The 25,783-nt window shown below is 42.8% G+C and overlaps 1 protein-coding gene across 3 annotated transcripts in view; it reads right to left on the bottom strand.

Moving 5' to 3' along the window:
• pdzrn3.L (PDZ domain containing ring finger 3 L homeolog) overlaps window positions 1-25,379 on the bottom strand; it is a 180,436-nt gene extending 155,057 nt beyond the window's left edge. For 2 of the 3 annotated variants that reach the window (XM_041591473.1, XM_041591474.1), the window contains exons 1-2: window positions 24,570-25,379; window positions 8,319-8,405 (exon numbers count right to left, since the gene is read on the bottom strand). In XM_041591473.1, coding sequence (XP_041447407.1) covers window positions 8,319-8,405; window positions 24,570-25,283 — 801 coding nt within the window. In that variant the 5' untranslated portion in view covers window positions 25,284-25,379. 3 annotated transcript variants of the gene reach the window in all.
• Between the last annotated feature and the right edge of the window lie 404 nt (window positions 25,380-25,783).

The raw sequence follows: 25,783 nt of genomic DNA, 5'->3' as shown, positions 1-25,783 counted from the left end.
ATATTGTGGGTTGCAGGTTATGGTTAGCTGGTATGGGTTGGGTACGGGTATAAGAAAATGGAAAGGTAAGTAGTTCTATTGTGGGTTGGGTAGCGGATCGGTCGGGAGGATATTGTGGGAGTGAAACAATAGAACTACTTACCTTTCCAGGTCGGAAAGGTAAGTAGTTCTATTGTGGGTTGGTCGGGGGGATATTGTGGGAGTGAAACAATAGAACTACTTACCTTTCCAGGTCGGAAAGGTAAGTAGTTCTATTGTGGGTTGGGTAGCGGATCGGTCGGGGGGATATTGTGGGTTGCAGGTTATGGTTAGCTGGTATGGGTTGGGTACGGGTATAAGAAAATGGACCCGCCCAGGACTCTATATAGTGCTACTTATGTACACAGCACTATGCAGCTGAACAATAAATTAATAAATAAACAATACAATAATGTATATAAATAAATAAATAACAAAGTACAGTTGCATTAAAGATTAAGAAGCAAAGTGCTAAAGAGACAAGTAGAAGGAGTAAAATGTAAAAAATCCAACAGTTCCAGCATAGAGTTGATAGGTAGGTAATGAACTTCTTAAAGCACAGGGTAATCCCTGAGCTCTGTTGCATTTTAACCCCCGATCCATAAGATTTGCATTTGTGGCTTGTACATTCAGTTTCTCATTCATTCTCCCTTCAGCCCAGAATCCCTTGTGAGGATCCGGAGGTGTTTGACTACGTTGGTAAATGAGAGCAATGGAGTGTGACTTTGCATCCAGGTAACCGCAGTCAGAGATAATTGCGAGACGGTTTCCTAGCGGTTCAACTGTTTATCTTGTGGTTACTCATGAGACAGGCAGAGCTCTGTGCAGGTTCTTAGACTAACACACTTCACGCTGTGCATTGTATATATTTATATATATATATATATATATATATATATATATATATATATATATATATATATATATATATATATATATATATATATATATATATATATATCTACGTCAAGGTGTAATATCCGTAACCATTGCCCACTGACGTATATTCTGCTGAGGAACTCTGTACTTTGATTAATGAGACTCCAGCCCTGGACTTTCCTTCCCAACTAAACCATCAGCAAAACATGGGGGGTCTTATTTATTAAAATCCAAATTTGGATAAAAAAGAATCCGACCAAACTAGAATCCACTATTGGACCTTTATTTATTTTTAAAAAAGCACGATTTAATCAGATCAGGGACAAACACCAAAAAATCTAGTTTGTATCCTGAATCGCTCTATTTTTTCCCAAAAAGCCCAAATTTTTCAGATTTTGCCTGAAAAGTCCAAAATAGTCGGATTTTCAGGCTAATTCTAGCGCGGACCACAGAAAATTCCAAATAGGATAGGGACTTTTCCCATTGACTTATATACAACCTCTGCAGGTCTGAGATGCTGGATGCAGCTTACCCAAACTCTTATTATTTTTTCATATATGGTGGACCTGCCCCAAAAAAATTCTGGTCCCAGGTCTCAGAACTAGGGTTGCCACAGAGTTGCGGGCCAGAGAGGGGTGGGGTTGTGCTTGTCTGGGGACGGGTTGTGTTAGTCCAGGGGTGGGTTTTTGAAGTTCCGGGCCAGGATTATGATGTTTTGGGGCGGAGTCACAGACTACGCTCTTCTTGGATTAGGTGAGTAGGTGAGTAGGGGAGAGGGGTGGATCTGAGGCAGGCCAGGGGCAGAACAAAAGGGATTACAAATTTACCGGCTAATACATTATTTTACCGGCTAGGCTGGTGAAATACCAGCCAGTTGGCAACCCTACTAAAGGTGGCCATAGACGTAGAGATCTGCTCATTTGGTGATGTCGCCAACAAGCGGATCTCTTCCCGATTTGCCCACATTGAAGTGGCCGATATCGGACTGATCCATTCGTGGGCCCTAGGGCCCAACAATCGGATCATAATGCATCCAATACGGGCAGCCGGACCGCGGGACCGCATCTGTGTGTTTATGCGGCCCTGCGATCCGACCTCCCGTATCGGATGCATTATGATCCAACAGGATTTTTTAACCTGCCCGATCAAGATCTGGACGACTTTCGACCAGATATCGATTGGGAAAGCCCGTAGGATGGCCCCACACACTTGGTCTGTCGGCAGCTTTTATTAGCCCGTGTATGGGGGCCTCAGAACTGATTGGTCAATCCTTCAATGCTATTTCTACTCTTACCGCAGCTATGGCCCTACTAGGCATATTCCCCAAACATACACGAGAAAAAGTAAAAATAATAACTTTTCAGATCCTATGCGCAAGTAGATCCCTTCTGTCAAGGAACTGGAAAAAAACCACATAAACCAACAGGATCAGACTGGGGGACCCCCTGCCACAACCCTTGTTTACCCCGCCCCCACCTTGCATGCATGCACTGTGTTTTTGCCGTGACTGGCCCGGAGAAGGGAAGTCGGCACCAGGAAGAGGATTTACTCAGAGAGCGGTTTATGCCCAGTATGACCCTGCTCTGGGGTAGTTACAGGACATGGGCAAAAGCAACTTTACCCTTATAATGGCTTCACAGTTCACAAGGGAGGAAGCTCAGTGCTGCATAGAAGCAATAACAGCTGCACGGGAGCCACAATCCCCAGTGTCTTTGCAAGAATCTAATTGGTGTCTGAGTGGATATTAGAGGTCAGGAGGGCAAAGCCACTTTAGAGAGGTCAATGGTGACCCTTATCCGTTAATTACCCTGAAGACTTCACTTCACATGTACTCATAACAGGGTCTGTGCTTGTTATTGCCATAGTCATTAGCACCTAAACATGCCCGTGAGTGTCAACTTCTCCCTTGTACCAATAGGAAGTTTATATAATCGGTTCCTCTAGGGCGGGGACAGAGGCACAAGCGGTCCCTGGAACCCCGATATTAAAGTACTTCAACTTCCATGGTATCAGTTTAGCCAGATTATAGCAGGTCACCCACAATCCCACCTCTGCACATACTCAGGGGTCACAAGACCCCCCATAGGGCCCCTTTACCCCTGGGCACCACCACAGCCACAGGGCTTCCTCAGTAGTTACACCACTGCTCCGGGGAAAGCATAAGCAATAACAGCAATCCATATTTCTGTATATAGGTATGGGACCTGTTATCCAAAATACTTGGGACCTGGGGTTTTCCAGACAAAGGAAGCTTCTGTAATTTGGATCTCCATATCTAAAGTCTACTAGAGAATCATTTATTTAAACCCAATAGGATGGTTCTGCCTTCAATATGGATTAATTATATCTTAGTTGGGATCAAGTACAAGCTACTGTTTTATTATTACAGAGAAAAAGGAAATCATTGTTAGCATTTAGAATTAATTGAATAAAACGGAGTCTATGGGAGATGGCCTTCCTGTAATACGGAGCTTTCTGGATAACGGGTTTCTAGATAATGGATCCCATGCCTCTCCCTTGTTAAGTCACGTACTCTATACCTGTCTTCTGCACAATTCAGCAGGAACAACCCCAAAGCTTATGCATAACCTGTACAGAGATATTCCATAAAAAATGGCAGCATAGTTATTCCCCTGTACTAAGCACAATTCAGCAGGAACAGTCCCCTAAGTTTGCTCATAGTCTGTACAGAGAGATCCAATAAAACTATGGCAGCATAGGTATTCCTCTGTACTAAGCACAATTCAGCAGGAACAGTCCCCTAAGTTTGCTCATAGTCTGTACAGAGAGATCCCATAAAACTATGGCAGCATAGATATTCCCCTGTACTAAGCACAATTCAGCAGGAACAGTCCCTAAGTTTGCTCATAGTCTGTACAGAGAGATCCCATAAAACTATGGCAGCATAGGTATTCCCTGTACTAAGCACAATTCAGCAGGAACAGTCCCCTAAGTTTGCTCATAGTCTGTACAGAGAGATCCCATAAAACTATGGCAGCATAGGTATTCCCCGTACTAAGCACAATTCAGCAGGAACAGTCCCTAAGTTTGCTCATAGTCTGTACAGAGAGACCAATAAAACTATGGCAGCATAGGTATTACCCGTACTATGCACAATTCAGCAGGAACAGTGCCTAAGTTTGCTCATAGTCTGTAAAGAGAGATCCAATAAAACTATGGCAGCATAGGTATTCCCCTGTACTAAGCACAATTCAGCAGGAACAGCCCCCTAAGTTTGCTCATTGTCTGTACAGAGAGATCCCATAAAACTATGGCAGCATAGGTATTCCCTGTACTAAGCACAATTCAGCAGGAACAGCCCCCTAAGTTTGCTCATAGTCTGTACAGAGAGATCCCATAAAACTATGACAACATAGGTATTCCCTGTACTAAGCACAATTCAGCAGGAACAATTTAGGGTATAAACAGACAAATACATATATCAGAGAATATAACAACCTTAAACTGCAGATAATAGTGCAAATTATTAAAACATTAGCTTGTTAAATACCCGACTTTCAAGATGTCAGAGTCATATTGGCCATTTTCAGAGCAGAACATTTTGTCACGATAATGTGACTTATTGCAGTCATTCCGTCTCCCGTAGCCGCATACCAGCGAGCAAGCCGTGACAGTTATGTACCAAAGAATCCACAGGGCACATTTACTCAGCATGATTATTGGTAATTTTACACACTACACAAAAACTGCCTGAGGCAATCTGGGATCTCATTCACGCTACTGATTGTTGTATGAGATAAAGTTGCTTTTTTTCTTCCCATTTTACATATATTTGTACTACATCCAAGAACAGCCTACAGAAGATTATAATACACAAAAGATATTAAAAACCTGTAAGATATAGCCTTTATAAATAGATGTCAGCTGGTATTAAATGCACTTAGTGATGTCATATGACTCGTTTAAAATATTTAAAAAACATACCTCATACTGTAAAATATGAAAATATGAACAAACTCAGAGTTCCCGTGAACATAACTTGAGGTTTATGGGCTGTGAAAGCTTGTCCTCCCTTATTTCCCTAATCCTCTTGTCTGATATCACCAAAAGATAAGGTTCAGTTCCTTGACATGTATAACTCAGCCTTGTGCCTATATATGGTGACTTCTAATATCCTTATCATTTACAGTAGGGGGTACATTATTCCTTATAATACATGAGTGATACTCAGAGTTCCCTGTATAACTCAGCCTGTAGCCTTGTGTCTTTATATGGTCACAGAACAACCCCTCAGTGACTTCTAATATCCTTATCATTTACAGTAGGGGGTACATTATCCCTTATAATACATGAGTGATACTCAGAGTTCCCTGTATAACTCAGCCTGCAGCCTTGTGCCTTTATATGGTCACAGAACAACCCCTCAGTGACTTCTAATATCCTTATCATTTACAGTAGGGGGTACATTATCCCTTATAATACATGAGTGATACTCAGAATTCCCTGTATAACTCAGCCTGCAGCCTTGTGCCTTTATATGGTCACAGAACAACCCCTCAGTGACTTCTAATATCCTTATCATTTACAGTAGGAGGTACATTATCCCTTATAATACATGAGTGATACTCAGAGTTCCCTGTGTAACTCAGCCTGCAGCCTTGTGCCTTTATATGGTCACAGAACAACCCGTCAGTGACTCTAATATCCTTATCATTTACAGTAGGGGGTACATTATCCCTTATAATACATGAGTGATACTCAGAGTTCCCTGTATAACTCAGCCTGCAGCCTTGTGCCTTTATATGGTCACAGAACCCCTCAGTGACTTCTAATATCCTTATCATTTACAGTAGGGGGTACATTATCCCTTATAATACAAGTGATACTCAGAGTTCCCTGTATAAGGCCTGCAGCCTTGTGCCTTTATATGGTCACATAACTATATAATATAATAAGATGAAAGAGCTGGGGGGATGGACAATTACACTCATCAGTAATCAAAAAGGTGCACACTTCACCCCACTATGAACACTGATCTGCAACGTGTATGGAGGTCTCTGCATCCCCCCCCCCTACTGAGCACCTGAAAAAGCTGGAACGTAACAGACTAGTAAAGAGTTCAGTTCAGAAAATATGTTTACGATGTAAATACACCTCATTCCTATGTGTGATGCCTGGAATAATTCGTATTTCTGTTTATTATTGTTTAATGCACTTTTCTGGTGTATTTTAGTTATTCACTAGTTCCTCATTAGGTTTCTCTTTCTTTCTCATCTGCTTGGATATTGGCTACATTATTTTGCTGTCACCGCTAAAGCTCAACCAAAGAGATTGCTGTATTTGTGTTGGCCTGTACTCTTTAGATTCTGTAGGAACAGGCCCCACTGAACTCATAGTCTACACAGAGAGAATATGATACTGTAATGTTGGCATAGTCCACTATTCCAGCGCAGAGGGAACAGCCCCTAAAACTTACTCATAACATCTAACAGTATACTATAGCAGCATAGGTATTCCCCTGTACTAAGCACAATTCTGCAGGAACAGCCCCTAAATTTGCTCATAGTCTGTACAGAGAGATCCCATAAAATTATAGCAGCCTAGGGATTCCCCAGTACAGTGATATAACTAGAGGGAGCAGACCCTGGGATTGTGGGGAGTCTGGGCAGAACTAACACATGGAGTTAGAGGGGTTAGAGTAGTGACTTGGTCATATCATGTGAGAGATTGTCTGGGCTGTGTGGGGGCAGGGCTATGCCTGGGTGACAGTTTTGAATCTAAAAGTCCCAATAACAGCCAAACCAGACATGTGACAACCCTAACTGTGACCCCACCCACTTGCATACCGTGATCTCTGACTCCTTCCAACTTCCCAAACTGGTGTCGGGGGAGTGGGACACACAGGTGTGGGTAGTGAGAGGGCACAAAGCATAACTCCCAACTGTCCCATTTCTCGTGGGACAGTCCCGATTTGGACAGCTCAACCCGCAGTCCCGGATTGTTACTGAAATGTTCCAACTCTCTCTTTGATCTCCTGCACTGAACAGCCAGAAACAGATAAAAAGTTTCTAAAACTTAGTTGGCTTTTAGCAGAGAGCTCAGAATACGTGGCAGGTGCCCTTCAATACTTTTGTAACAATTTAAGATAAGCAAAAAAACAATTGTAACAATTTAAGATAAGCAGGTCTCCTGGGAAAACTGTGATTTGCAGCTTAAAGGGCAATTCACCTTCATTAGCAATACTGTAATAACCCATAAAATCAACAGAAATGTGTTCAAACTTTCATAACCTGCCAAATTTTGTAAAATGGACATGGTAATTAGGGGGTGGGGTCACAAAATGGGTGTGGTCAACATTTTTTCCCTTCACTCCGTGCGGCAAATCTTTTATTTCCTCTTTCTATTTCCTAAAATGTCTGGAGGTATGCACAAAGGTCTGCCAAGCCTAAAGCTGGCCATAGATGTAAAGATCTTTAAAAGATCTTTTTGTTATCGTAAGACCACGATTATCTCGAAACGATCGTTTAAATGTATGATTTGTCCATCAACTAAAAAGACCATATTGCCAGGAAAATTGCAGGGAGCTGCCTGCTTGGGCCTGCAGACATAGATAGATTGCACTGGGGCCGATAAAAATTTTTAAACCTGGCCGATCAATTTTCTGACAGATATAGGACGAAAAATCGTAAGATGTGCGATCGTTCGGATCCCACTAACTTCACGATAATTTGACGGATTGGTCGGATTTCGCTAAAATCGATCGTTCAGCAAAGAAAAATATTTGCGCCTATGGGGACCTTAACTCTTAACATTCAAAAAACAGAGCTGATCTGAAAAATGTCTATTTAAACAGCAATTATAACCACCAATTAAGGATGAAAAAAAAATATATTCATTAGCAAAACTGTAATAACACATGAAACCTGACCTTAAAACCCCCAGATATGGCTCCTCCCACCTATAAAGAAATGCAAAAATGTACATATGAACATAGTATATGGTGTATATGTACATAGTGATTGGCAAATTTGGGGCGTTTCGCCAAAAAATTCACGAAATGGCGCCGGCGTCTCATTTTTGTCGCCGGCATCCGTTTTTGACTCTGGCGTCCAAAAAAAAAACGGTTGACGGTGTCAATTTTTTTTTGATGTCGGTGAATTTTTGCTGGCGAATTTACGGCTGCGGTTTCTCGAATTTCACGGGAATTCGCCAAGAATAAATTTGCCCATCACTACATATGAATAATGCTATACTGATACTGAAGGTTTATACATTTAGAGTATAAATACCCTATACTTCCCTTTAAAGAAAAAGTCCCATGATATGAACATCATTCCCCTAGTTTTTGAGGCATGAATGCTAGACAGCCCCCTGCAGAGGCAAAATACACAATACTTTTATTTCAGACAATGCCCCCCCCCCAATCTCAACAGGAAAACAGATTTTAACAATTAACATACCACGCAGGAACGGCCACCAATAATATTAAATCCCAGGGATCCAGATTCCCGGTGGAGAACAAGAGTCATGGCTTTCGATTCTTCACCCTATAAAGGGACAGATAAAAGAATTTCAAAATGACGGCGCTTAGTGGCTGCGACACCCTGACTGCGCTAAGCTCTGAATAAACTCTAAATACCCGGAATAAAAGAGTTTTTTTATTTACAAAGAGCAAATAAGACCCAGAAAACGCTCCTTTGGCCCGTCTCTGCCCCCAAAATAAATCTTTAGTGTCACTGAGAAAGAATGTCTTGCGGTAGACTGTGCGGAGGCAAAAGGACAACTATGTAAAGTTTAAGTTTTTTTTTTCTCTTGGAAAAACCTGGATTGAATAAATGTGTTGACAAAAAAATATGCAGAAAAAAAAGAAGACAAAGTATTCGTTCCTCAACTGTGTTCCACGAATTGGCTTTAATCTGATGCAGATGATAAGGGTAAGGGCACACGTTTAGATTCAGGGAGATTTAGTTGCCTGGCGACAAATCGCCTTTTCGGGCGACTAAATTTCCCGAAAAGCATTCCTGCCGGCTAGAATCTAAATCGTGGTGGGATGGCACTCGGAGCAATCCGTTTTCCGAAAGTTGCCCTGAAGTTTCCTCGTGAGGCAACTTTGGAAAATGAATTGCTCCGAGTGGCATCCTGCCAGCAATTTAGATTCTAGTCGGCGGGAAGGCTTTTTGGAGAGATTAGTCGCCCGAAGAAGAGGCGATTAGTCACCGGGCAACTAAATCTCCCCGAATCTTCGTGTTTGTCTCTACCATAAAAGTAATTTGTTCAAGTCAGCACCCCAGAGTGATGCTGTAGGGGAGAGAGGGCTAGTAAGCAATATGGCCGCTCTCTGGTACTCAAGGAATGCCATGTGTGTGTGCACTGCGAGAGTTGGACAAAAATATCCCTGGCTCATCTGCTGTACAGCAAGGAATGAGTAAACACAGGCTGTGTCTAGAGCAAAGTTGCAGTTTATGTGCTGTACTAACAGCTGTCGGCCAAAGAGCTATCCGTCAGCTTTCGGGTACAACCCCAACTTCAGAAAAACAAGCCGCCCTGCAAAATGGGACTCTCTGCATGAACTTGGATAGGAGGAGATGCATAAAAGTGGAATAAAACTGAGGTTAAACAAAAATTAAAAATATTATTAAAGATTTGTAACATACTATTTTTAGTGAATGCACTCCTGACAGAGGGCTGCTGTACAAGCCTACAGTTACAGTATGAGCCAAGTCGAAAGTGTAACGACTGCCTTCGAAGCGAAGTGAGCAGGGTGCCACCCGCTGTTGATGGTGCAATGCTGTGAGGAAGGTGCAATCATTCCCCAGGGTGTTCCTATTTAGGTGGGGCCAAATTGTGTTGGGAAGATAGTCTTATTCACCTTAAAGAGCAGAACTATAGTGATGGGCGAATTTATTCGCCAGGCGCGAATTCGCGGCAAATTTGTTCGTGAAACGCCCGCGAAAATTCCCGTCAAAAAACGGGCGCCGGCGTCAACAACGAGACGCCGGCACCGTTTCACGAAATTCGGTAATATTTCGGCGAGACGAAACGGCGCAAATTTGCCCATCACTACAGAAGAACCAGCATTTTTACTCCAAAGTACAGGTATATAGAATTCTCTGGACCTGGGGCTTTCCGGATAATGAATCTTTCTGTAATTTGGAACTTTATACCTTGAAGGGGTTGTTTACCTTCCAAACCTCAATTGATTTCAGATTGTTCACCAGAAACAAAGACTTTCTTTCAATTGCTTTCCATCTTTTATTTTTTACCAGTTTCCCAAAATTAAAGTTTAATGTTTGTGTCTCTGATGTTTCAGTCTGGCAGCTCAGTGATCCAGGAGCAGATTCTGAACTGCATTAGCTGTGGAATATTAGCAACCATTGTATCAATGCTATCAATTCAGCTGCCGTAAGGGTCAGGGCACACACTCAGATTCAGGGAGATTAGTCGCCCGGCGACAAATCCCCACTTCTTCGGGCGACTAATCTCCAATACTGTCTCCCACCAGCTAGAATGTAAATCTCCAGCGGGATGGCACTCTGATCGCTTCGTTTTCTAAAGTCGCCCGAAGTGTCCACGAGTGCCATCCCGCCAGCGATTTACATTCTAGACAGCAGGACGCAGTTCGGGGACATCAGTCACGCCGAAGAAGAGGAGATTTGTCGCCGGACGACTGATCTCCCCGAATCTGAGCGTCTGCCCTGACCCTTAATGAAGCTCAGGGATTCTGCTCAGCAGGGACAAAGATAACAAATGTATCAACTAAACGTATCAATTTAGAACAGTTAAAGAGTCGGCGACCCCATCTCCCGGGGAGAAAAAAGGTGAAAAATGAAACTTAACACTTTAATATTAGAAAAACACTCACAAATAGAAAATAGAAAGTAATTGGGAAAAGTCTTAATTTCTGGTGATCAATCTGAAACCAACTGATCTGAAAAAAACAGTTTGAAGGTGAATAACCCCTTTAAGTCTACTAGAAAATAATTTAAACATTAAATAAACCCTAATAGGCTGTTTTTTGCTTCCAATAAGGATTAATTATATCTTAGTTGGGATCAAGTACAAGCTACTGTTTTATTATTACAGAGAAAAAGGAAATTATTTTTAAAAATTTGGATTATATGCATAAAATGGAGTCTATGAGAGTCAGTTTTCTGGATAACAGGTTTCCGGATAAAGTATCCCATACCTGCAGTAACCTTTATCCAACAGAGGCTAAAAACGGAGGCCATAACTAATTGGTAGCTATGGGTTCTATTATAGGAATAACAGGTAGCGCGTTCAGCCATATGGAATTCCCAGGCCTGTAATAGAGCTCTGACTTCCCCGTGTCTGTGCTCCCCAGAGCTTTGTACCCTTGAAGACCTTCTAATTACTTGTAGGACTCAGATCATTGCCATGAGGCATACTGCAACACAAGTGGCGTTCCTAGTGCTGCCCAACAATCGAAACCATTCACATATTCTTGAAGCCTTGACCAATCATTTCATCCATCCATAAACCTAAAAATGAGTTGGGCATGACCTGTATAACTAAAACATATTAGTTACCCTTATAGTCATATCAGATAATGTTGTTCTATTGAGGACGACAGAGAGGTAAGCAATATGGGCCGTGGTGCAAACACATGTGGCCATGGACTCAATGTGCAACATACGCTCTGCTTTTGCATCAACCTATATTTTTAAAGAGAACTTAATAGTAGTGATGGACGAATTTATTCGGCAGGCGCAAATTCGCGGCGAATTTGAGCGATTCGCCACCGGCGAATAAATTCACCAAACGGGCGCGAAAATTCGGTGGCAAAAGTTCGCCGGCGTCAAAAAAAATTGTCGCCGGGCATCGGCGTCAAAAACGGGCGTCGTCGTAAAAAAAACGAAGCCGGCATCAAAAACGAGACGCCGGCGCAGTTTCGTGAAATTCGCGCAAATTCGCCCATCACTACTTAATAGAAGATCTAACCTATTTTCTAAAGCCGTTGTTGAGGAGAACACACTGGGGCTCAAGTATAAACAATTTAAAAATTAGCCCTGGGCAGTAGCCCATAGCAACCAATCAGATGCTGGTTAAAGAATGAATGCATGCATTTGATTGGTTGCTAGGGGTTACTTCCCAGGGCAAATTTGCCTGGTGTTTATAAATAAGCCCCACTGCCACTTTCCATGGGAGGTATGCACTGTGGTCTTGACTACAGTCAACAACTCAATGGCTGCAGGTTGGGAAACACTGGTATCACTATCACCATCTTTGTCCATTGCGGCTACTTTTCCCTATTGGCATCCCTGTTGTTTTTTTTGCCTCCTGTTGCCATGTTGACCTATTAGCCCTGTATTCATTACTTAAAGGGATACTGTCATGTGAGACATTTGGGTTTTTTTTTTCAAAATGAATCAGTTAATAGTGCTGCTTCAGTAGAATTCTGCACTGAAATCTGTTTTTCAAAAGAGCAAACAAATTTTTTTATATTTAATTTTGAAATCTGACATGGGGCTAGACATATTGTCAGTTTCCTAGGTGCCTCTAGTCATGCAACTTGTGCTCTGATAAACTTCAGTCACTATTTACTGCTGTACTGCAAGTTGAGCGATATCACCCCTCTCCCTTTCCCCTCAGCAGCCTAACTACAGAACAATGGGAAGGTAACAATATGGCAGCTCCTTAACATAAGATAACAGCTGCCTGGTTGATCTAAGAACAACATTCAATAGTAAAATCCAGGTCACACTGAGACACATTCAGCTACATTGAGTAGGAGAAACAACAGTCTGCCAGAAAGCAGTTCCATCCTAAAGTGCTGGCTCTTTCTGAAAGCACATGACCAGGCAAAATGACCTGAGATGGCGCCTACACACCAATATTACAACTAAAAAAAATACACTTGCTGGTTCAGGGATGACATTTTATATTGTAGAGTGAATTATTTGCAGTGTAAACCTTGTAATTTAGATATAAAACTACATCATAAAAATCATGACAGAATCCCTTTAAAGATACTGCTCTGAGGGCCCTTCTTTTTACAGGCCCACTTTTTATAGGAATATCAATAAATTCACAGGATGAGTTAAGAGAGGCCCCTTTTATCAAGGATATTTTCCTTATAGGAGACATATAGGATAAGTGAAAAAAACCCTAATTTTATAAGTAATATATGGTGTTGCTTTTACATGGTGCTACAAATTAATATTATCTTTAAAAATATGCTCTTTATTAGAGCTCCCTATAGATGTTCTCTGGTCCCTGTCTGTGTTTCAAATGAGGAGTGGGCGTGTCTTAACGTTCCCTGCCAGAAGCACAGTAGGAGGGGGACAGCCAATCACAGCCCTGTAGTCACACAAGCACAGACAGGCTTCAGTTCCCTATCAGGTCCTGCTAGCTGCTGATTGGTTCCCATCCTACAGTGCAGAGATCTGAGAGCTGCCGGTTCCCCTGCACAGCCTGGGAATTCAGAGAGCAGGAAGTGGAAGAGAAGGGAGGGATTATTAGGGTTTTTGCAGAAATATTCAATAAATCTGCCTGAAACACTACTTTTTAAAGCACAAATCTTCTATATATAAATGGGTATAACACACTGGTACATTCTTATTTTTATTCCCAGAATCCAAACTCTGCCTTCAAGGAAAGCTGGCAGTTATAGTAATACAACAGCTGGAGGAAGGCTGAACACCCCTTGCTTTAGCAGTTTGCATTTAACCAGTCAGGGTTGCCAGCTGGATAGTCAGCCATGACAGAATTGATGCTCACACAACTTTCCTTTAAATTGTTATATTTTACAGGAAAACCGACATCCCAGAACCTTTCAAAGACTTATAGATTTATATGTTGCTTCAGCCTAAGATATCACAGCTTCAAAAGAAACCATGATTTTTTGGAATTCACACAGCCCCTTAGAGCTTCATCCTGCAGAAACAATCAGGGTGACAAATGAAGTCTTCACTGACAGATGAGGATTTGCGAGCAGAAGATCTGAGGGGGCAGAATTGGGCTGAATATGGACTCTATTACCTGGAAAAATACAGGCCAGGAAACAATTTCATGGTAGAAGAGCGGCTCATCCTGAGAATGACTTTTCTGCCAACGTAATGTGCATAAAAATAACAGGTTTTCCCAAATACGGATAACATTGCTACTGTATTTTAACCTGACGTCTTCGGCACATTGCAACCTCTCTAGCTCCTAAAGGGTTACGGCGTTCCTACCAGATGATAGTAAAGCTCGATTGAGAGCTCAAAAATACCCAGACTATTTTATTATGGTGAAATTTCATTATGTTTGTTCCATTAAGGAAATTATGATTCCAATTTCTTTTGCTGTTATTCACATTTTTTTACCCACATTTTTCACCCTCCTCTGCTTAAACCAGACGCTGACCTCATTCCTATTCAAACAACACCAAAACTCTGTATTATTTTTGCTACTCAAAAAAGAAACTGGTTTTTGTTTGCTTGTCTGCTCAATACTAAAGGGTTTCAACGACTTCCTTCATCTGCTGGACACACAGGCAAAGTCTCTATTTTCTTAATGTCAATTATTTCCAAGCTTAGTCTTCATTATCTTTAATTTATATCATTCGTTGTTTTTTTTGGCAGTTTAACCCATTCACAGTCCAGGTGAGAAACAATGAAACGTTCTTTATGGACCTGCATAAAGAACACTAAAGATTAAGAAGATGGCAAGAGGAGCCTTTGAGTGTGGGACTGTCCCATTGAAAAGGATAAGAGTCAGACATAGTGTACACGAGACAGGTATGCCAAAAGTTTAAATCACGCTCCAATGGCACAGAGTTCACCATAACTTCACAATGTTTCTGAAAATGTTAAAAACATATACAGTATATGTACAGGCAGGTGAAAATTGTATTGCGATAGGGGCCTTAAGGTGGCCATAGACGTAACAATTACGATCTTTCTTGGAAAAGAGCTTTCCAAGAAAGATCGTTCGTTTCAATACACATGTGTAGAGCTGAATCGTCAGATATACGGGAAGAAACAATAGAATTCTACCTGTATCTGACGATTCAGCACTAACAATGGCCGATGTTTGGGTCCCTTCAAAGGCACCCGATCAAAATTTTCCGTCCAGTCCGATCGACGAGCCGACCGATATCCAAGTCTTCTGCCGATATTGGTCGGCTCTTTTTCCACCATACACGCAACGAATATCGGACGAAAATTTGTTTCGTACGATATTATCTGTGCGTCTATGGCCACCTTTAGATTGTAAACTAAATTGGAGCAGAGGCTGATGGGAATGAAAAATAGTCTCTGTAATTTGCTGCAGAATAATGAAGTTTCCATGGTGCATACAGTGTCAGACTGGGTCAGCAGGGGCCCACCAAAAAAACTTAGATGAAGGACCCACCAAAAAACCTTAGACCAGGGGCCACTCTCAGTACTATTATTTCTCATCTCCTCACTCAACCTCTATTCTCCTAGTCTCTTTTCTTTACATACTATAATCTATTATTCCATCTATTTAGCCTCTTTTGTTCCCATAGAAATAGAGAATGTCCATGAAATAGGTCAAATGTTTTGCAGCACCAGGGCCCAGTGGGCCAGTCCCATACTTCCCAACTGTCCCGTTTTTGGTGGGACAGTTCCGATTTTGACAGCTCAACCCCCACTTTCTCTTTGATCTCCTACACTGAACAGCCAGAAAAAGATACACAGTCTAACTTAATTGGCTTTTGGCAGAGAACCCAGAATAGATACTTAGATACTTTTTTAACCATTAAAGGGCACCTGTCACAGCCAAAAACAAACACAATCTGACCAGTACAAGCTAAACACGTTTAATCAAACTACATATATAGTTTTTCGAAAAAACTGCAGGTTTTAAAAAAATCCCTTACTTTGTCAAATGGGTTCTTTCACTGAGGGAGGCCATATTGAGACTCTAACAGAGACTCTAATATGCAAATTTCAGGAGCATGCTCAGATTGTAACACTGCTTTGAGTATTCTACCCAGAATGCCTTGTTTTAGTAAACTCCTCCACTAGAAGTATCCACTAGAAGTGCTGCCACCTGCTAACTTCCAGCAGGTGGCAGCACTACTGTACAGCAGCTAACACACAGGTTTGGCTGATTTGAAAATAGCTTAGAAGGGTTGATTAGCAAGCAAGGAATTTGAACTGAGCATGTGCGAGATTTCAGAGCTACAGTTGGCTGGGAAGATATAGGTAGGAGGAGCCAGTGAAATCCAAGATGGCTGCCTCAGCTAGAACTGCAGGGGAGATAGGGGAGATCTTGCAGAAGGAATAGTGAGCTGATCATTTACATTATACAAACAATTCTAACTGTTTTAAAAATCAGATTTCTTGAACTTTCACATAGTGTATTTACTTAGTAAATGATTTTGGTCATGATTGGTGCCCTTTAAGATAAGCAGGTCTCTTGGGGAAACAGATTTGCAGCTTAAAGGGCAATTCACCTTCATCAGCAAAACTGTGTTAACATAAAAACCACAGAAATGTGTTCAAACTTTCATAACCAGCCAAATTTTGTAAAATGGACATGGTAATTAGGAGGTGTGGCGACATAAATGGGCATGGACAAAATGTCACCGCGCTCCACGCGCCAAATCTTTTTGTCCCTCTGTTTCCAAAATGTTGGGAGGTATGCAGTCCGACACTGGGTGCATAGACATTTGGCCATGTCTCCATGTAAGAGCAGAGCCGCATTCTCACCCAAGGCAATACTACTTGGGCCAATGCATAGCTAAGGCTAGAGCCACATGGGAGCAGAAAACCTCTAGCCTAAATCCTCTGGTTGATTTCTGCCCTACCGTAGAAAGTAGCTTCCTCTCTTTTCCACATTGAATTGGTGGATTTAGGCTCAAAATACAGATACTCACAGTTCTTCGCTGAAATCCGCTGAAATCCGCTGAAATCCGCTGAGTTTGTTCCTCCAGAGTCGATTCAGTGAGAGGAGGCCACTGCCCAAATTAGGGCAGAAAACAGCCAGCGGATTTTGGCTGACGCTTGCCCTTGTGTGGCCCAACCAGCAAGGCAACCCCATATTTCTCCCCAGTTTACACACCAATCCCCCTGCCATTTGGTTCATACTAGTGATAGATGAATTTATTCGACAGGCGCGCATTTGCGACAAATTTCTGCGTCTCGCCGCCATCAAATAAATTCGCTAAATTGTCGTGAAAATTCACAGGCGAATTTGATGCCGGGGACAATTCAGACGCCAACGACTTTAATGCGCGTCAGATTGTCGCAGGCCTCAGAATTGTGCCGGCGTTAAAAAAAAATTGACGTCGGCGGCAAATTTCATGTTTCATTTTTCCGCCGTTTTGCAAATTTCACAGGAAATTTGTGAATTTTTTGCCAAAACAGGACCATCAACTAAAAAGACCAATTTACCAGGAAAACAAAAGGGGAGCTGCCTGCTTGGCCCTGCAAACATAACCGCACAATAATTTCGAAGAATTGGTCGGACTTCTCTAAAATTGGTCGTTGGGCAAGGAAAATCGTTGCGTCTATGGGGACCTTTAGCTGCCATTCCCTCCCCCCCTCCAAGGAATGGTGTTTTTTAATCAATCTCTAAAATACTTGCAAATCAATCGCTGGGACCAAAAATCCCTTTAAGCATTTAACAGAAATATTCCTATGATTGCTCATCTTGTTTCAATTTGTAATCGTTTCTTAATGAGGAGTTAAAACTTGAAATGCCCCCATGCTGCTTTGTTTATCAGTCGTGGGATTACTTTGCCTTTGAAGTTGTGTTTCCAGAACAATCAGAGGGGAATAAGGCGCACATCTAGCTGCCAAGGAAAAGGGATTACTTTGATTAATGCATTTTATATCAGGTTGGAAAATAAACACATTTTCATCGGTTTTGCCACTGGAGGGTATTGGGGGGCTTTACACAACCCTGCTGAATGTGTCATGGCTGCACATACACCAGTGCAGTCAACAACTGCTAATGAAATGATCACTAAAAAGATCTATATATATATATAGCTGGGTGAAGGCTCTTTGCTGTTGAAAACATCATTTCAATTTAAAAGAAGATACTGCTGCTTTGCAGCTCTGGGGTCTGTCGTTCTGCAAGAAATTTGTATGTTCTCCCCATGTCTGTGTTGGTTTCCTCCCATACTCCTAAATATTCAGGCAAGTTAAGTCACTCCTGATATAATGGAGACTAATGTGAATTATAAATAACCTCTGCAAAGCGCAGCTAAATACATTGGCAAATCTATAAATAAAGACTAATTATAGTGTTTGTCAATTTGGGGAATGTCAACAAAAGAGGCCAATCATCTGGCCTAAAAATAACTCAATGGGTGCCAGTGGGTTTTATATATAGAGTGCTCTGATTGGCCATTTGTCCAGAAAAGTGTACATTTAAATACTATGATTGGCTACTCGTCTAGTATTAATGCAGATGTCATGGTCCCTAACTAGTGATGGGCAAATTCGTTCCGTTTCGACGATCAATTTGCGAATATCCCATGAAATTCGCAAAAACGCCAGTTTTGATGCCTGCGTCAATTTTTATGCCTGTGGCAATTTTGACGCTGGCGTTAAAGTCAATGGGTGTCGGAATAATGTTGACATGTGATGGTTTTGACGCGAGCAACTTTTTTTAAGCACATCCAAAATTTTATAAGGCCGGCAAATTTACGCTGCAGTTTCGTGAATTTATTCACCGGCAGGAAAATGCAGAAATTCGCCACCAATTCACACCTGCCGAATTTATTCGCCCATCACTCTCCCTAACCTGTCCCTTTTCCCCAAATTTTTTGATCCACTCCACTCTCTGGTCACAAATAAGAAGAGCATGGGTGGGAGAGGGGAGGAATATGGATGATGACATTACCAGAGTTGTTGACATAAAGGCAGTGACATCACTGAAGAGGAAGACCTACCACTGGCCGTAACTTGGCCTCAACCTGACAGGCCCATGCACATCACTATTGCCTATGTCTGTGGACATCCTAAATCTGCCCCAATTTCTGGACACAGATACAACAGGTTCTGAAGCCCTGGTGAAAATAACTAAAATTGTATAATTTTTTTGATTGGGTTGATCTGATCGTTGGCACAGTGGCCACCAATTAGATTAAACTGTTGATCTACATCAATGAGGACCACATCAATGCATGCGATGTAGTCCTTGCCTGATGGGATTTTCAAACCTTCTGAGATATCTGGCTGATATTGCCCACCTATATGTTGGGCAGGGGTGCCCTGGGACCCAAACACGGGCCAATAAGATGTAAACTCATTCTGGAGGGGCCAAGTCAGCAGCTGTTCGGTATGGCCAGCTTTTGAAAGCACAGAGATTAGTATAACTGATCAACGAGGAGAACAGAATAAAACATCCCACTCATCTGGTACCACAGATACAAATACAGATGCAGCAAACAAGATGCCAACATCAACAACGTATCTTGAATCCCACAAGCCAGCGACCCATTTAGCAATCCTATAGAATATGCAAAGAAGCCAAGGAACAGAGAGGGGAAGCTGGAATTTCATGGGTAGAGTCTCAGCCGGACACCGACAGCCTGGTTTCTACCCACCTTAGAATAACTGTTAAAAATAAGAGGTGTTGGACTTGGCAGAGGAATGTCACATGGAGCAGGATAAAGATGAATTTCATGATCCGGGGGAATCTGGATATTTCCCCTCCCTTGGAAGGGAACAATGAGGCAGTGTTAGTGCTACAGATGTTGATTCTGTATAATGAAAGCGCTTACATAAAGATACTGATGTTCTTCTAACAACTGGAGCTTCAGTAAAGGGCTAGAAAAATAATAACCCCCGCTGGGCCAGGTGGCCTACATATTCTCTTACAGTAAAGCAAAGGGGGGCTCTGCCTAAAGTTTTATTTATGCACAACCTAGTTGTTAGGAAGCACAACTCCCATCATGCCCGGCAGCTTTTGGCTGGATATACAGAAGGGATGGACAAGCCCTGGAATGGGGATAGGCACTAAAGATGGAGTCCCCCATGCTGCAGAAAAGCAGCAACCAGTGCCATAAGTATGGGAGGTGCATGACTAGGACACAGTTGGATGGGGGAGCAGTTTTCATCAGGGGAGTGTGGGCAAGGGTTGGGCTGTCAGGTCTTGGGCCAAGAAGAATTGCATGGGTGGCAATACTTGTTGGCCCATCTTTGTTCCGAAAACTGTTTAGATGGCCGTACATGGGCCAACACTGATCCAGACCAAGTTAATGGGTTACTGTGTATGTAGGTCAAAGTAAGACTTCCTCAAAAGATCTGCAGATGGCTTTTGGAAGGTTGCTGGGAGTTGTAACTCAACAAAAGCTCAGGCCAAAGGTTGGAAATACCTGTAACCCCTAAAGACCGGGGCATCCCAGCAGCTGGTATCACTGGTGGGCTGTGGGGCCTTGAGGTTCAACAACATCTGCAGAGGCAGCAGTTACCCAATATTCTATTCTGTTATACTTTGTTTGTACTGGAATCAGTTACTTGAATGAGCTCTGATACATCTGCTAGGAAAGGAAGCCTCCCTATATGATATATTGGATATAACTGTCATTGAATGTCTGACACCCAACTGCTGCATGAAGACGGAATGAATGAGATACAGATGCTGAGAGAGGAATAGTGAAGATAATTATTTTAGAAACAATGTAGAATGTTTAATTGATTGTATTTAGAAAGTTTCTTACGTCAATATGAGGAAGCTAAAATCACATCTTCATTTTCACGATAGTGATAGACCTGTCAGTTTTACCCACCCCTCTGTATTTTATCGGAGTGACCTGTATTTATACCCCCAGCAGCGTCAGAGCAATGGGTGAGGCCAAAGCATGTCTTGGATGTGGCTAAAGGTGGCCCATACACAGGGAGATCCACTTGTTTGGCGATGTCGCCAAACGAGCGTATCTCTCCCCAATAGGCCCACATTAAGGGGGTGGTATCGGGCTGATCTGATGATGGGCCCTAGGGCCCAACGATCAGATCAGAATGGAGGGCATACGGTGATGGGATTTTTTATCCTGCCCGATCGGCATCTGGCCAACTTTCAGCCAGATATCGATTGGGGATGCCCGTCGGATGGCCCCACACACGGGCCATTAAGCTGCCAACTCGGTCTGTGTACTTTATCAGACTATGCCAAGCCATTGGCACTGACATTAGCACCCAAGGAGCACTCTGAATGACAGCCTGGAAGAGAAGGGTGCAGAGATACAATGGAACTTGGTTAATAAGGGTGTCTACTAAAAGGTGCTTTGTGCAGAACTGTGCTGTCATCAGTGTACAATGAGTATATTTCCTACACCGTCCCCTACTACTAGAGAATCCTGGGAGTTTGTAGGTCAACGAGTAATAACTTCCCAGCCTTCAGGCACAAGCTGCATCAAGGGTTAAGTCTCCTTGTATACAGAGTTGTTATTATAAGCAGTGGCCTCTGACATTTCTTCATAAAGCGGATCCTGCCTCCTTAGAACTGCCCCAGTGCCGAGTTGTAAATATTTGCCCCTTGCCAAATTTTGCTGGTTGCCCAACACACACGTCTGTAGGCAAGAAGGAATAAGTGTTTTAAAGTATTCCCAATTCCAAACCTTCAATATAAGTCATCATTAAAGGGGAAGTAAAAGGAAATATACCTGAAAACAATTGACAAGAGTAACCTATCAGAACACTTGTTGGAGTTATAAGTCAGGGGTTTAACTACAGAGGAAGCAGACCCTGCAGCTGCAGGGAGCAATTATAATGTAACATGGCAATCTTTGGATATGTTGGGAGCCCTAAAATGTATTTGCTGTGGAGCCCAGTAACATATAGTTACGACACTAGGGCAAACAAATATTTGGGTTAAAATTGGCTAAAAAAATTCTCTAAATATTCTAATAAATGATTGGTATTAGAGGCCCTGCGCACCTGGCAATTTACTGTATTTCTATAATTGGAGGGAGGAAGGATATTTTTAAGATTTTGGTGTTGGCAGATCATGGTCTCCCCTCTGTATTTAGTATAAGGCTGACATTAGCAAATCATTTTTCTATCTGTTATTAAGAGCCTATAATTGTGGTTTGGGACATGTGTTACCATGGCATTAACCCTCTCGCTGCCTCTGGCTACAAAATATAAAAACTGAATTTTAATGATGTGAAGCAACTAGCAAAGAATTGTTCCTTGAGGATAGGACGCAGGGGGCAGATTGGGCTGACAGTACTGTTATGCACTGAGCCTGATGCAGCTTAAAGGAGAACTAAACCCTACAAATGAATGTGGCTGAAAATGTCATATTTTATATAATGAACTTATTGCACTATCCTAAAGTTTCAGCTTGTCAATAGCAGCAATGATCCAGGACTTCAAACTTGTCACAGGGGGTCACCATCTTGGAAAGTGTCTGTGACACTCACATGCTCAGTGGGCTCTGATTGGCTGTTGAGAAGCTAAGCTTAGGGGTCGTCACTAATTATCCAGCAGAAAATGAGCTTCCCCTGTAATATAAGCTGATGCTACAGGTTTGCTGATTATTAAATTCTGATGCTAATTGCACTGGTTTCTGTGCTGCCATGTAGTAATTATCTGTATTAATTACTAATCAGCCTTATATTGTGACATTTCTATTCTATGTGTACTGTATATTGTGAGTGGGTCCCTAAGCTCAGTAAATTACAGCAGCACAGAGCATGTGCAGTGAATCAGCAGAAAAGAAGATGGGGAGCTACTGGGGCATCTTTGGAGACACAATCTTTACTGCTAAAGGGCTGTGGTTGCCTTGGGCTGGTATAGAAGCACAAAACATAATGTACAACATTTCTAGCTACTTCTTTAGTTAAGCTTTAGTTCTCCTTTAATCCAATAAATGCTGGAGAATTCCTGTAAATTAAAAACATTGATTGCAACACATATGACTTGTAACAAGGATTTCACCTAAAGCAGCAGCTGCTTAAAACTATATCTCCCAGCATCCTCTCTAAAGGGCGAAGGGGAATTATACGACGGTGATCATCGGAGTAGTGATTATGCTAAATGTTAAAGAGGCAGAAAATATTACATACAGCAGTCGTTCCTTTAAAAACATACTCTTTTTACATTAACCCTTGCAGTACTGCTGTGCTACGTAGCCCTTCCTAATGCCAAGCTGTGCTTGAGCTCAGATTAAGGGTGGAATAAATGCAGAAGAACAGATCAGTGAATAGCAGCACTCAGTCCCATATCCTGGGTCGGGGAATAGAGAGAATAGAGGGAATAGAGAGAGCGCTGTTATTCAGTAGCCCCAGGGAAAGCCATTTAACTGGCCCATATCACTCACAGCTGTGTTTTTTTGACTTCATGTGTTCCAGCCACAGGGCGAGGAAGTGAGGAGTGCAAATAAAAGCCCCCGCCAGTCTGCTACAAAGGGTAAACTTCCTGCAAGAATCACAATGTATGATTGGAGTAGCACTCATTGGATCAGGGATCAAGGCTTCTAAAAACCCCAAAATAAATAGTTATAGTGGGATCTGAAAGGTCCCCCTCCTCCTTTCCCCCCACATACAGTACAGTTCTGATATATGTTCTGTTTCATATTCTGTCCCCTGGAGCCCATCAGATAACAAACTGATATCAGTCATTTAAAGGGCAAGTAGTCAGCCACAGGGATAAAGCAGGAGAACTCCCAGCTGCTGGGAAACGTCACAGCGACTTATCCTGCAAACTCCCATTCTGTTCCTGCAAGTCAAACACCCTTGGTGGGACGAGAAGCAGAGTTTTCAAGATGTTCTGCACCATCTTTGTCTGTTTAGTTGCACATATTTGGGGTATACAAAGGGCTGATCATTGGGAATGATTCAACTGTCATCTGCCTGTCCCTTGGCTGCTGGACGGGGTGGGCTCAAGGTCACAGTGCATGTTCAGTCTAGACCTGTAGGGGTGTCTCCAGCTGTAACACTACAACTCCCAGCATCCTTCAACAGCCTTTTGACAACTGGATTGGCACCATAAATAAGCCGCAGGGTGTTTTTCCGAAAGGCTTAGTGTTTAGTAGCTACGACTACTACTAGTAGGTAACCAGACCCAAAGACAATCACTGGGCAATATCCTGTTCTATTCAAATCAATGCATTTTGCCTTGTTGGTGTCACACTGGCAGCAGTTTGTTTGCAGCAGTTTGACAGTAGTTACTAATGGTGTTGCAATGAAGGTCCCCTGCCAGTGCTAATTGCTGGCAAACTATTATTATAAGAAGGGAACTGTCACCACCCTTTCATATATTTAGATGCTCTTATGGCCATGGTTCTTATAGCCTGACTACCTCCCAACATTTTGGAAATAAAAAGTTGGACAAAAAAGTTGCCGCGCGCGGTGCGGCTATTTTTTCTTACCACGCCCATTTTTGTGGTCACACCCCCTAATTACCATGTTCATTTTACAAAATTTGGCAGGTGTTGAAAGTTTGAACATATTTAATTTTTTTTACATTTTTGCTAATGAAGGTGAATTGCCCTTTAAGCTGTGAGTCTAACGTCTCCCAAGAGACCTGTTATCTCATATGGTTACAATTACTTATTTGCTTACCTCAAAATTGTTACAAAAGTATCTTATCTGCAGCTGTGGCTGTTCTGGGCTCTCTGCCAAAAGCCAATTAAGTTAGAAACATTGTTTCTTTTTCTGCCTGTTCAGTGCAGAGGAAATCGGGACTTTCCAGTACAAACGAGGGACTTTAGCTGTTGAAAGAGGGACTGTCCCTCTAAAAACTGGACAGTTGGGAGGTAGTCAGCCTGAGCCCTGTGCTTACCTTGCCTGGCGAAGCCACAGCTTTGGTCAGGGAGTCCAGGCGGGTGCTATACTCTGTGAACTTCTTCTGGTAGCGCAGAGCTGTCATCTGCAGTTCATTCTGCACGGCTGACAGTTGCGACAACAGTGACTTTTCCCTCTTGCCGGACCTCAGCGCCCTCTTCTTGAGCTCAGTCTCCAGCCCGGAGATCTTGCTCTGCAGGACGCTGTTGAGCCCCTTGAGAGCTTTCAGGCAGCAGTGCTCCCCCAGCCTGTGCTCCCTGTGGGTGATCATGAGCCCGCAGCCCTTTTGGCAGATCCCAGCCGCCCTATAGTCGCAGTGTTCCCGCATGTGTGCATCCATATCCCGCAGATTGAGCACCTCGCTGCAGCCCTTGTTCCTACACTTGGCCGGTGAGAAGTCGCACATCTCAGCATGCTCGGCCAGGCTCTGCAGCTTCACCACTTTGTCGCAGCCCCTGGAGTAGTTGTCACACTTGATATCCAACTTAAGGATGAGGCTTTTGAGGGGCAGCACATGGTTGAGCTCCTTGGCAGAGATCCGTTGGCATTTAACTGGGCAGCTGCCCTGTTGCACCACCCAAGGCAAGACGCAGCCAGCGCAGAAGACGTGCCCGCAAGGGGTGGTCAGGGGGTCCTCCAGCACTCTGTTGCACAAGTTGCATTTGAAGTCGGGGTCCACCTCCCCATTGAAGCGATCCAGTTCAAAGCCCATGGTCGGTGCCCGTTGGAGTGCCTAGCAGCGGGCTCCTGCTTCAGCATTGGGAGATCCCAGACTGGCTGGCTGCAGGCTGCGGCTACTGACTCATATGGGGGTGGGGAGCCTACAGCAGCTGTACTGGAGGCAGGGACTGGGGAAGGAGGGGCAGGGGGAGGTACAAATGTCAGTGCTGCAGTTAGGGGGGCTCACACATCATTCCTGCACTCACCGGCAGCCTCAGCTGCTGCTGCACAGCTTCTCCTGCTCCAACTCTCATTTTAAAGGGGAATTATCGGGAAAATGAAAATTTAATATAAGCTTCCTCATACTGAAGTAAGAAACAATCTAAATACAATCAATTAAAAATTCTGTACCGTTTCTGAAATAATCAAGTTTATATTCACTATCCCTCTCTCAGCATCTGTTTCTCTTCATTCTCTCTTCATGCAGGAATTGGGTGTCAGATGAATGATCCAATATATCTTATAGGGGGGCTTCCTTTCCTAGCAGATGAA

This window comes from Xenopus laevis, chromosome 4S, assembly GCF_017654675.1.
Source record: "Xenopus laevis strain J_2021 chromosome 4S, Xenopus_laevis_v10.1, whole genome shotgun sequence".
Classification (NCBI taxonomy): Eukaryota; Metazoa; Chordata; class Amphibia; order Anura; family Pipidae; genus Xenopus; species Xenopus laevis.
The sequence above is the reverse complement of the archived record's forward strand: the minus strand, read 5'-3'. Positions and strand labels throughout refer to the sequence as shown.